Source organism: Lutjanus erythropterus, chromosome 15, assembly GCF_056507025.1.
Source record: "Lutjanus erythropterus isolate fLutEry1 chromosome 15, fLutEry1.hap2, whole genome shotgun sequence".
Taxonomy (NCBI): Eukaryota; Metazoa; Chordata; class Actinopteri; order Lutjaniformes; family Lutjanidae; genus Lutjanus; species Lutjanus erythropterus.
Genome location: NC_139331.1, coordinates 7,151,913 through 7,164,531, shown reverse-complemented (window position 1 = coordinate 7,164,531; position 12,619 = coordinate 7,151,913). Strand labels below are relative to the sequence as shown.

Here is a 12,619-nt window from a genome sequence, read left to right as displayed (position 1 = left end):
CTTCGCTTCCTCTCCACCGACAGTAAACGACGGGTGAAAAATAGCAGTCATGAGTGTGTAACACCCCCACCCGCCCACCCCCACTCTCCCTCTAACAGCACAGACAGGGTCAAATTAACTGGCTGAGAAGCAATCGATCCCATGCCAACACAAACAGTGGTGACAGTATTATAGGTGTGGGGGTCTGTGTGTGTGTGGGGGGGTTGGCTATGGATGGTTGATTCTGAGAAATGACTGGACTGATGCAAAAACAGCAAGAGAGATGACGAGGGAGGCTGGGAGGAGGACAATAGGGGCAAAAATGAAAAAAGGAGGGTGACGGAAGAAGACAGAAATACCCATAACTCCTGACCACCAATAGTAACATTCCTGAGATAGGGAGCTGTCACCAGTTTGTTTCCATGCCCATGAATCTCCTTCGTTTTAGGAATTCCCACAGGAAAAAACCTGTGTGTCATTGATGTCACAATGTTGTGACCTCTGCAACCTGAGTAATAATGTGTAAAGAATTGTGAAGACATTTAAATTATGGTGTCCACTCTACATAGAAATCTTATCATGACATAAAAATCTTGAGCACTTAATGACTTCAGTTGAGTCAAAATAACTAGTTCTACTGTATAATGTAGTGAATTTAATTTTCCAGGAGAGGGGCTAAGTTCATATTTTCACATTGATGCAATTTTTTTTAACCGGGAAAAAGTATAAATTAATGTTTTACAGTGGACCAGAAAGGCAATTAGCCCATCTTAAACCAAAAATGGAAAGCAAAGGGAAATAGCTAACAAATCCTTCTACCAGCACCTCTTGAGACAGCTAAATGAACATACTGTATAGCTTTAGAGCTGCAACAAATAATCTACTAATTTATTATGAATCAATTATTACATTAATCGCCAAATATTTTGAAAATTAATTAATCGGTTGATGTAATTTTAAAGACAAAAGTCAAAATTCTCTAATTCTAGTTTCTTAAATGTTAATATTTTCTGGTTTCTTAACTCTTTTGACAGTAAACTGAATATTTTGGAGTTGTGGGCAAAACAAGACATCTGAGGACATAACTTTATCAACATTTTCACCATTTTCTGACATTTTATAGGCAAACAACTATTAATTGATCAATCAAGAAAATAATCGAAAATGAAATTAACTGTTAGTTGCCACCCTACATATTTTCATTGAATCTGTGCACAAACAGAAATGTGAAAATTACAAGTTGTGGCGTTAGGGGTTACTATTTCTCCATGAACTCGGGCTAGCCACCCACGTTATGGCTGGAGATACTGCACAGAAGTACAACTGCTGGTGCATGGTTTAATTGGTTTTGTCAAGAATTTAAGTTAGTTAGTTGTCATTTTTACATTTGTGTTTATGTTACAAACAATGACATGAGTTAAACAGTCAACTTTGGGTGCAAGTAGATGCATTTTTGAGCTTTGAAGACAGCAAGGCTAGCTGTTGCCCCCTGCTTACATGCTTTATGCTAAGCTGAAGTATTCTGTTTTTCAGTACTTTACCACGAAGGTGCTAATTTGTCTAAACCAAAGCTAACTTGGTTAAATCAAGCTAGCTTTGACAAGGAGAAACATCACAACTGGCATGTGTGTGTGTGTATCATTAGCCTTACTTGTCTGTGGATGCTAAACTATTTGGGGTTAGTGTGCGGGATGTTTGATTGACCTGGTTTCTTGAAATTTAATCATGAACCAAACTTCTGAGCCTTTGTTTAGCTCAAAATAAGGGGAACAGCTAAAGATGTGAAAATTTCTTTACCATGGCATCTTCTCATCTACACTCACAAAAAGTAAAAAAAAAAATATTTCCCAAAATGTTTAACTGTGGGGTTGCAGCTACAATGAATTAGGAAAGCACATCTACACTTAGGCTAACTCTTATTAGGCTAATTCAGCCTTTGGGGACTAGCCCATGTCGTTAAGTCATCAGGAGTAGGCCCAAAAACATCACCACACCATTTCATATTGAGCTATCTGAAAAGCCACACAAAACTGACATTCACAGTATTTATCATACTCAACAAATGAAGAACTTAACTTCTGGGGATATAAAGAAATAAAGAAACAGGGTCTCTGCTCTCACCTTTATGTGCAGGTCCAGTCAGTGATAATGATGGAGAGGATGAAGAAGTCATGGGTTCCTGTACAAGCACAGCCTGTGCAGGCATCAGTGGGGTAGTTGTGGAGACAGACGAAGATGAAGAGAAAGAGGGGGCTGTAGAAGAGGGTCCACAGACATTATCTGTATTTCTAGTCCCTGGTATGAGCAGCACCAGCCCCTGAGCTTGGCAGTCTGTGTGGGTCCGGCACCTTACCGCACTGGACTCCACGTCAGAGAAAGTCCCCTTGGTGCACGGCTTACAGACCACGTCCTCTGTTTCACTGCCCCTCTTTTTCACCCTGTTCCCTGGAGGGCACAAGGAGTGGGGCTTGCACTCTGTGCCACCATCCCCCGACAAGAAGCTGTTGGGGGGGCACGTGCAGACGCGGTCCTGGGTGGCCGTGCAAGGTGTTTTCTCAATGAAGCCTGCGGGACATGGAGCCCGGCAGCGATGGCATTGCTGGACGCCATTCTCGCCCCGTGTGAAGGTGCCCTCGGGGCAGGGGCTGCACTCCCTCATGGCTTCCTTGGAGCAGTGTACGGACACGAAGGTGCCTGCCGGGCACTTGTTGCAGGCCAGCTGGGTGCCCGACTCAGGGTCGGTGTGCTGATACTTGCGGGCAGAGAGGAGGGGCTGGTCATCTGGGCCGCTTGTGGTCAAAACCCGGGCTGAGATCTCAACCAGCACTGTATATAAGAGCTGAGAAAAGAACAGAGTTTGTAAGTTAAAGAGAAATCTAAGCACTGCCAATAGTTTTTACAGATACAGTAGACAAGATTTTTATGCAACAAGACTAAAGCCCAATGTTCATTACACCCACTAAACCTGGAGTAAACCTGGCAGCAGAAACACTTTTTAAGTTGATATGGTGAACTTCCAACACATCCAGCAGTTACAGATTAACATTGTTCATTAGGAGTCATGTTTCTGTCCACCTGTTAAATGAAAGTTCTCTCTTTGTAATTCTGTTTATGGTCTACCAAATCCTGATGGAAATATAGCTAGTAGTTGAGTAAAGCTGTAGGCTGGAGCAAACACAACAAGCTGATACTCTATTGCCATCCTTCATCTAGATCACAAAATTAGATATTTCCAAATGGTTCCTCTTAATGCCTCTTCCTTTAGAGTGTAAGCATGCTTAGAGTAAGGTGTAGCAACATGCCTAAAGGCCAAAGCATGACCAAGGACACAGAGGTTTATCTGGAGGAACATGAGTATCTAGCATAATGAAGAAAAGTTCACGCAGTTGTCCAAGACAGGTTGAATCGTAGAGGCTTCTTCAGTCATGTGGGGTCTGTGACTGTGGGGACTCCGAGGTATTTATTCTCTATGGTGTGGTTATTAATGTTTGAAGACGAACCTAGAACTAATTGACTTTAATAACAGCAAAATGTTTTCAAGAATCTACAAACAAGTCCAGTTGCCCTTGATTCAGCATTTTTTGGATAACCATGACCTGGAAGACTGAGAATCTTTACAGGCTTCATCCTTACAATCCATAAAACAAAATGGGAATTTTAGCCAAAACACTGTGCTAAAAGACAACCAAGAGGAGTAGGAAGACCAAGACTATCGAGGATATCCAGTTTTAACAGTAAGCTTGCCAAGAGTTGTTAAAGATGCTGTATCTTGATGTTGATCAAAGTGGCTGGAGAAATGAAGGGATGGATGAATGAATAGACAGTTTGCTTGATGGAAGGACCAAAAAAACCCAATCCCAACCTAAATGAGACTGTCCTTTCTGATTGCCCAAATTCAAGTTTAATATTGGGTTTGTACATTATCACGTCACAAATTAAGACCCACAAAAGTAAAACATGAAATCATCCAAACCAAACTGTATCTTGAACGGCAATGAACAAGCCTTACATACTCAGACAAATCTGGCACCAGTTTCATATTGTATAATTTGGTATGAGACATCAGAGGCCAGGCAGGCAGGCATGAGTGTGCTGTGTGTCAGGTTACAAGGATTCTGGAAAGTCCAATTTTCGATTTTGCTCTTCAGTTTCCTAATGTATGAGGTTGCTCTGATTTGATTTTGTAGGGAAATATCCCTGTCAGAAACCCATTTAATCCAAAGTCATTTCATTTACTCACTCCCCTGACTCATCCTGTCCCTCTTAAGTTGAGTGCCCCACAGTGTGTGTTCACTTTACAACCACAACTGAGATTCTAATCAGACATATGACTCTGTCTTTTTTGTGCTTTGCTCTCTTTTTTTTCCAGGCTCCCCTCTCACTGCTGCTGGGAAGCCAACAGCTTACTGGATTTAGGGGAATAACCCACACATGTCTAAGTTTATACACACACACACACACACACACACTGACTGAGTCATATCAGAGCAATAACATCAGGCAGCCTGGCTGGTGGAGTCTCCAGTAATACAAAAGCACTGACAGAGCTGTACTGTGTAGCTACAATGCCACCACACCATACCAGTTCGCAACCCTTCTGTTCATCCAGTGTTGTGTCCCAACTACTTTAAGCCACCCATGATGGCATGTTTTTGTTTGCAGAAACACCTGGAGGGCAGTGGCCACAGTTTCTTTTTAGGTGCTACCACCTGGAATCGCCAAAGTCAGAAATTTCAAGATGAGCTGTAGTATATAACCCACTTTGTTGTCGACTTATTTGACTACACAATATTTGCCTAACCCAACGGAGGCATGTAGTGACAGGAACAGGAAAACTAGCATTGGGAGGGACAATTGCTACTGTGTACTGTGCCTTAGTTAAGTATCCCTGAAACACAAGCGGGGGCGCCCTGCAACAATGTTACTTGTAGCCTAACTTCTGTTGACCAATAGGAGCACAGAGCACTCTTCGGTGTTCAAGTTAATACACGTGACATCACCTACTACTTATGCTACTACCCACAAACAATCCCTCTGGAAAAGAAAACAAAAGGCCAACTAAACCCCTTTTCAACCAAATTAGCCCAAGTTTCTCGGAACTTTGGTGCTTTCTAGCGAACTAGCCCATATTTCCACCAGTTTTGAGCTGAACCATTGTAATTAAGGATGCATCATCAACACACAGTGGTTCTAGCTGGGGACCAACTTTTCAGGTTATGAACCAATTTTTGCTTTCTGAACATTATCTTTGGTCGAAATGCGCCAAAAACATTGGCAAAAAAGAAGTACTATAGTGAACATGAATAGTTCCAGCTTCATTTTCCTTCATAAAATTGTGTTTACATACAGCAGGTGGAAGATTAAAGTCTAATGTGTAGTCTGCCATGTCTAGCAGCCAAGTCACAGCAAGAATTTATGACTCTATTATTGCCTGATCTGACACAGTGGCCATCTGGTAAGCCAAAAATAACATTAGTCTGATGCCGGAAATAAGTATTACAGACATGCCAACAATTGAAAACACAATGTCAGTAATGCCTGGAAATAAAGTGTAACTTATAGGGTCACCAGCACAAATAAAAAACAGTGGAGGATTCACAAAAGCACACAGCAACAGACGGTAAGAGAAAAACACAGACAGTGATGGAGACAGCTCAGACAAAATGAGGATCTGTGTGCAGAAATGTGAGTTTAAGTGTGCTCTTCCCTGCCAAGTGTGTGTATTCACACAAACGTGAGTGAAGATTAGCAGCTCGAGTGTGTGGAGAACAAACAGGGCTGGTGGGTTTTAAAGCGATGCACTGAAGGGGCAATTTTGCTGACGCATGTGAATGCTGGTCATCCATGACCAGATCCAAATCTCCCACTGAACAATAAAGCCACTCTCATTCCAGGTTGTCAAATACCGACGAATTTGTCACGCCTGTCTCATCTCATATGACGCACAAGGTACCCTTAAGCATCTTTATAAAACACTGCCATAAAGCCTTGTAAAAATTTGGGTGACATTGTGAAAAGGTCACAATTTGGTTAGATTTCCGCACCCAAATTACTTGATTAGGTTTTGGAAAAGAACAGTGATTAATTTTAGGCACCAAAGTTTTCTGACACATAGTTCACATTGTGAAATGGTCACAATTTGGTCAGATTTAGGAACCAAAGATACTCTTTGGTTAGATTTATAAAAATAACAGTTCAGTTAGGTTTAGGCACCAAAACTACTTGGTTAGGTTCAGAAAAATAACAGTTTGGTTGGGCTTAGGCAACGATACTTGGTTAAGGTTTAAACACCAAACCTGTTTGGTTAGGTTTAGAAAAAGAACAGTTTGATAAGGTTTCGGCACCAAAACTGCTTGGTTAAGGTCTAGGAAAATAACAGTTTGGTTTGGTTTAGGCAACAATACCTGGTTAAGGTTAAGGCACCAAAACTTCCCAGTTAGGTTTAGAAAATCAACAGTTTGGTTAGGTTTAGGCACCAAAACTCTTTGGTTAAGGTTTAGGTACCAAAACTACTTGGTTAAGGCTTAGGCACCAAAAGTTGGTTAAGTTTAGGAAAAGATCATGGTGTGGGTCGAAACAAGCATGTTACGTAAGTCACCTTAAGTATGTCATGTGATGCACGTAACATTATGTAACTTAAAACTTTAACATAATGCTGCCTGTTGGTTTCAGGTGGGACAAAACCCCCAGCCAGTCTTGTGTTTGTTTGCTCCATCAATCCACCCCATTGTTCCTTATACTATGGCAACTGATGCACATAGGTTTACATAGAAGCTATTGAAAGCCAGCTGCTGAGGGGCATGACAAAATGTCAAAACAGTATTTGATGACCTGGGAATGAGAATGGGTAGAACAATGGAATTAGTTTAGAATCATACCAATATCATGTGTTTTGATTTACTTCATTCGAACGGGCTGTTAGAATCCAGGTCACTGCTGAGAAAACTGGGATGTTTTTGAGACATCAAAGAGGATAGTGGGATCCAAAAAGAAACTTCCCACAAACCTTTCTCAATTAAACAGTCAAAGGAAGACAAACTGATTTTATGATTAGTGCTAATAAGAATAAAGCTGTCCTTTCTTTTACCGCTCCACTGACCTTTCACCACACCACCCATTCAGCTCTTTGTGTTCATTCCCAGAACCTCATCCATAAACATCAGAGCATGTTCTCGACATGCAGCTCATAACTCTGTTGCGTCAGTAACATCAATGCATTCATTCACATCAGTGTTCAAAGTGAGATGTTAGAACACATGCGGTAGTAAATGGGAACATTCTGCTTGTTACAGGACAATGGAGGGTCCCCCTGTGGCTCTCTCTGCTTGTTTGTAGAATTTTATTATTGGAACAGCATGCCCTGAACATGACCATAATTGAGGTGTATCATTCACTATTTAACGCGAGCTTGTGGAGGAGAATGCATGCTGTGGTATTTAACGGGAACTTTCTGATTGCTGAGTATAGGACGCTCATGCTTTTTTGTTTTGTCTGAGGAAGCCAGCTCATTAAAAAATACCAAGCATATTATAAGAGTCAACAGAAAAGAGCTTAATAACTCATTTTGTCATCAAAAACTGCGTGATACATCTAGTGCTTTATATAAAACCTGAAAGCTACTTCTGCATCTGCAAGTTCCTGAACATAAAATTAAGTATTAGGGTTAGCCTCTGCTAACATAAGAATGACACAAAATTATTACACTTTTATGAAAAATAACATTAATCTTTGGGGGTAAGAGCAAACCTGCAACATAATATAACATGGACCAGCTGAAATGATGAAAATGGATCCTCCCAAATGTTGAATCTTAAAACTCTTATCATGGATCACTTTTACCGCCCATTGCATATTATTCTTGTTTTCTTGCTGATATTGTTGCTTTGACGATGTTTGAATAATTCTGATAATTGACAGTTTTGAGTAATTTTTTATGAAAAAAGTCAAAATTCTCTGATTTCAGCTTCTTAAATGTGAATGTTTTCTGGTTTCTTTCCTCCTCTGTGACAGCAAACTGAATATCTTTGGGTTGTGGACAGACATTTGACATTTGAGGACATCATCTCGAAGAATGGCAAACAATGGCTTTAGGAGACTTGGATTGCACCAGATGAGCAGTATGGAGGCATTTTATGTATGTCTTTTTCCAGTTGTTATTTGAAAACTGGTCACCATTCACTTCCACTCTTTGGCAAATTCTGCAACACTGTTTTCCTGTGAAACTCCAGTAGTGTTTTGCAGACTAACAAAATAAACCAGACCAGCAATGGGCATGAGTTTTCATTTTTGGGTGAACTATCCCTTCAAATGTGAATATTTCCTGGTTTCTTTACTCCTCTCTGACAACAGACTGAATATTTTCATGGACAAGGACGGCGAAACACTGATTAACATTTCTCACCATTTTCTGAAATTTTATAGAGTAACCAACTGATCAATTAGTTAAGAAAATAATCGACAGGTTAATCATTTATGAAAATAATCATTAGTTGCAGCCCTACCATTATCCAGTAACTAAAACAGTGATGTTAGGAGATGTATTGAGATACCAGTTTCTGCAGTCTACAGTGAAACAAAGTTAGTGTAAAGTTACATATTGGCCAGCTGGGTGCATATTTTAATGTTAGCAGGTTAGCAACAGTAACCAAGAAACCCATTCTGTGCAACCTTACACACAGATGTTAATTATTAATCACTTATTTTGCCTTGTCTATACTTAAGTTACACCCATTTACTGTTACTTAACAGTATTTATATGATGTTATGATGATTTTTGTCACATTTTACAAGATCCAAAAAGCTACCCTTCACTGTAACATAACTCATAAGACATTCTGATATTTGAAGGTGAGTTAAAATAGAGCAACACACACTTCTTCAGCTCTGCCTGCAGCTACGGTTTAAAACCAATGAAGATAATTACTGCGGCGTCTGCTATTCAGCATGTCAGAGGAAGAGTGCAGTAAGATAACGGCAGCTTTTGGTCAGTGTGTGTCTGTCTGTGTCTTGACGATCTCTGTGAGCATCCTTCCCTCCGATTCAGACACACAGCAACCAGTCTTGTGTAACTGCATTTCCTGTTTGCCATTAGGAAAATAAAGTGCCAACAAAGACACAAAAAGCAGAAGAGGAAACAAAGTGCAGTGCTGGCACTTTGTCAGTACATTCCTGCTTGCACACACGCACGCACACACAGACGACAGGCACTGTAGAACCTTTCTACACAGCTACCTCTGCAGCTCAGCAATGCATGAATCAATTTCAGTCTTACTGCTGCCAGCCCTCCTCTTATTATGCCAACTTTGTCTCTGTGTCTTGCCGCACTGCCCATAAACTACATCATGTGCCTGGTGCACGGGACAGGAAGCCAATCAGACAGCAGGACAGAAGGTGATGTGACGAGAACTGAGCTATCGTTATCCCTCTGTGCTCACACATTGGTGTGTCCAGCTCCTTACACACTGCAGTCTTTGTCACTGCTAGCACTGCTGATGGCCTGAGGGAGGTATACAGACCTGCTGCTACCTGATACAGGCTATCACCAGCCACTATTGACCGTCAGCGATGTGCTTGAGTATAAGGCGGGGGAGGTTCACACTATCCCCACAGGCTAGTTCTACCACCCACTGCAGGTACATGAACCAGGTGCAGCGACACACAAGCTCCCCCCCAAGCAAACACAAGTCCAAACCTGTTCCTTACACCTGCCCCACCTCAAGAGGCTCAAGGGGTAGTCAACCTAGGAAAAGATTTATATCCTATATTCTCTGGCTCTGAGGAAGCTTTATTAAAGTCTGTGTAAGGGGAAAAAATGAGTTTTTCTTCTAAAACACTAAGAAAAGACTGAGAACTATGTGGAGTTACCATTGAACTGTTGTTCACGATTTCTGTGTCCAGGATGTTTTTGGCAGACCTGAAACATGGCTCGGTGACGCGCCAGAACCATGACCCTCAACACTATATAAGCACCATGAACCAACACACCAACGATACTGCTCACCCTCCTCAACGGTCAGTTACGAATATACCTCCATTGACTGTCTTGGTCCAAATCAGCCTAACAATTCACTTCAGCTCACTTCAGTTCCAAAAACCTGACACAGAAGAATAAAAAACATCCTGTCACAGTCCTCTGGTGGCTCAAACATGTCTGGACATGTCCTATAAAGCGTCTGTGTTTCAGGTTGTTTTCAGGTCATTGTGGTATTTGACATTGAGACAGTGGAGTGGACATGGCCCCAGAGTTTCAGAGCAGAGAAAACTGATCAGTTTTTTCTGATTTGGTACCTAATTTTATATACTTAGAGATTTTCTTTAATCATTCAAATTTCGCTGGGTGGTTAATAACATGTTTCTGTGGTGTGACAAACTCAGAACACATTTATTGTTACTTTACATGACCTTTAAGTCTCAGAAAATAACTCTGATGATGTCAAGATGACGTCAACAAGGTTATCTTGGGTTTGGAGACTACTAGCTGGGGATGTGGAGTTTAGCAAACATAGGAAATATTGGATCCAGAGCTTAACCTATTGAGTGCCTGAAATAAGGTCTAAGGTTAACACAAGCTTATGAGATTTTCATGTTTTCTTCTACAACATAAAATACATCAATAAATACCCAACTCATGAATTCTGAAGGTCTTCAAAAGGCAGTTGCTGACAAGTGGCTAAATGAGACAACAGTGGTTGCTGTGGACACAAACATCATAATGCTGAACATTAGTCACTTAGTCATGTCAAGTCAAGTGGTGTTCATTTGTAAGGATTATCTTGCTGAACAAAATGTCCAAGTGTCATAAGCTTTTGTTCATCACAGAGCTTATTTCAAGCACTAATCCAAAATCCAATGGAAAAAAAATCCATTAACTTTTTGTGGATGGAACCAGACTGATGCTAACTTCTGGGTTGGCCAACAAAAATAAATCATCCCATTTAATGCTGAGGACTAATGCTGCATTCATGTCATATCCAAGTTTCGGACTTGTAAGTAGCCAAGTGAGTTGTTCATTGTAATTAAACCCAAATTTACCTGATGTAATTAGGGTTGTCTTAATTTGATACCAGTACTGGAAATGCCTCTGATACAGCCTAAAATGCTAGACCAGATATCAGTTGAGTGTGCAAATCTATGCACTAATCCAATATCATTATTTATTAGCCCCAAACGATATACCACCTTCACAATACAAGACAATCAGAGATCTTACTGCCTACTGATCGTCTGTGGATTTCTAAATACAAGGTAGATGGTAGAAGAGTGGCTGCTAACAAACCTACTCTCTAGGTTGGGCGATATCTATGAAATTGGCATGTAACAATGTCTATGGTGATACATGACAATGGTCGATGGTACTGTTGCTTGGTCTAAAAGGGTTTTCATCTTGGTACCACATGTCCGAAATTTAGTTGTGTTTATGGATGGTAGAGGGCTCAGTGGTCATTGGCCTTAATCTACTAGGCCCCTTACATTTTTCCAAGGACATGCCTTACCGGAGATGATGTTCTCCTCCGGTTCTGTTCAGTAGACTGCACAAAATGTCGCTGCCCCAATATGATTGGCTAAACAATTGAGTTCTGTGCCCACTCAGTTTTAGCTATGAAAGCTGGGAGGTTGTCCACAGTCTCTTGTGAGCAAAGTGTTTAGAGACTGACTTGTGAGTTTAAAACATAGCTGCCTTTAAAGCAATCAGATGGAGAAATGACTTAAAACTGATCAAATCTGACCTCTCCTCCACTATGTCAAATATGCATCATTTGTTAGATTGGTTGGACAGTAAAGTTATAAATGAACACAACTACCTGACTTATGCATGAATGATTAATAAAACAGTCCCTACATTGTAAATGGTACATACCAACACCATAATCTGTAATTTAAGGATCTATTTATGAGTAGCTGGTGCGACCCAATCCCCAGGCTTTTTGCTGTATCCTGGGGTTTAATCTCTTAGTGGAAAATGCGGAGGGCATCACAGGGGACTTTTCGGTTGATGCCTCTGTGACTCACTGACAGAGTAAAGGACAGAACACAGGGTGCAGCGAGAGATCTGAGGGTGGAGTCGCCGGTCAGGCAGCTCTTGTTTACATCATATAGGCACCAGAGTGGCACCACTGCACCACTGCAGAGCAGGTTCCTGTTGAGCACACCCACCCATAACACACACACACACAAACACACACACAGTCACTCAAGGAAACAAACACCTCAACCCCCCGACTTTTCGACTTCCTGCGTGCTGGTTGACAGGCTGAGCAGAACACCCTGTAATTCTACCTCCACCAGCGGCTGCAGGCCGTCCAGAGACACAGAGACACGCCCAGGACACAGTTCGCCCATAGGCATCGGAATAACAGTACAACTGATAGGTCAGATCTTTTTTTAGGTGACAGGCGGCTAAACCTGAACCTCTTTTCACTTCCCTGTTTGTCTGCATGAGCATAAACTGTCAGTCGTCTGCACATGTTAGGCATGTGATGGGCTGCCAGGGCTGCACGCATCAGACAGCGTGTGTTTTGACTGGTCAGCTCCTTCTCATTCCCAGGTCATCAGATAGATGTCATGTCACGCACCTCTGTATCTCATGCAGACCCACAAGGACCCCTATCATTTGTATGAGACACACTGGGCTTTCAAGACA

The 12,619-nt window shown here is 41.4% G+C and overlaps 1 protein-coding gene across 1 annotated transcript in view; it reads right to left on the bottom strand.

Annotated features, from left to right (window-relative positions):
- Positions 1 to 12,619, bottom strand: part of tnfrsf21 (tumor necrosis factor receptor superfamily, member 21) — a 69,687-nt gene that overhangs the window by 48,078 nt on the left and 8,990 nt on the right. Inside the window, exon 2 of the mRNA XM_084737672.1 lies at positions 2,101 to 2,818. Coding sequence (XP_084593798.1) covers positions 2,101 to 2,818 — 718 coding nt within the window. The remainder of the gene's footprint in view (positions 1 to 2,100; positions 2,819 to 12,619) is intronic.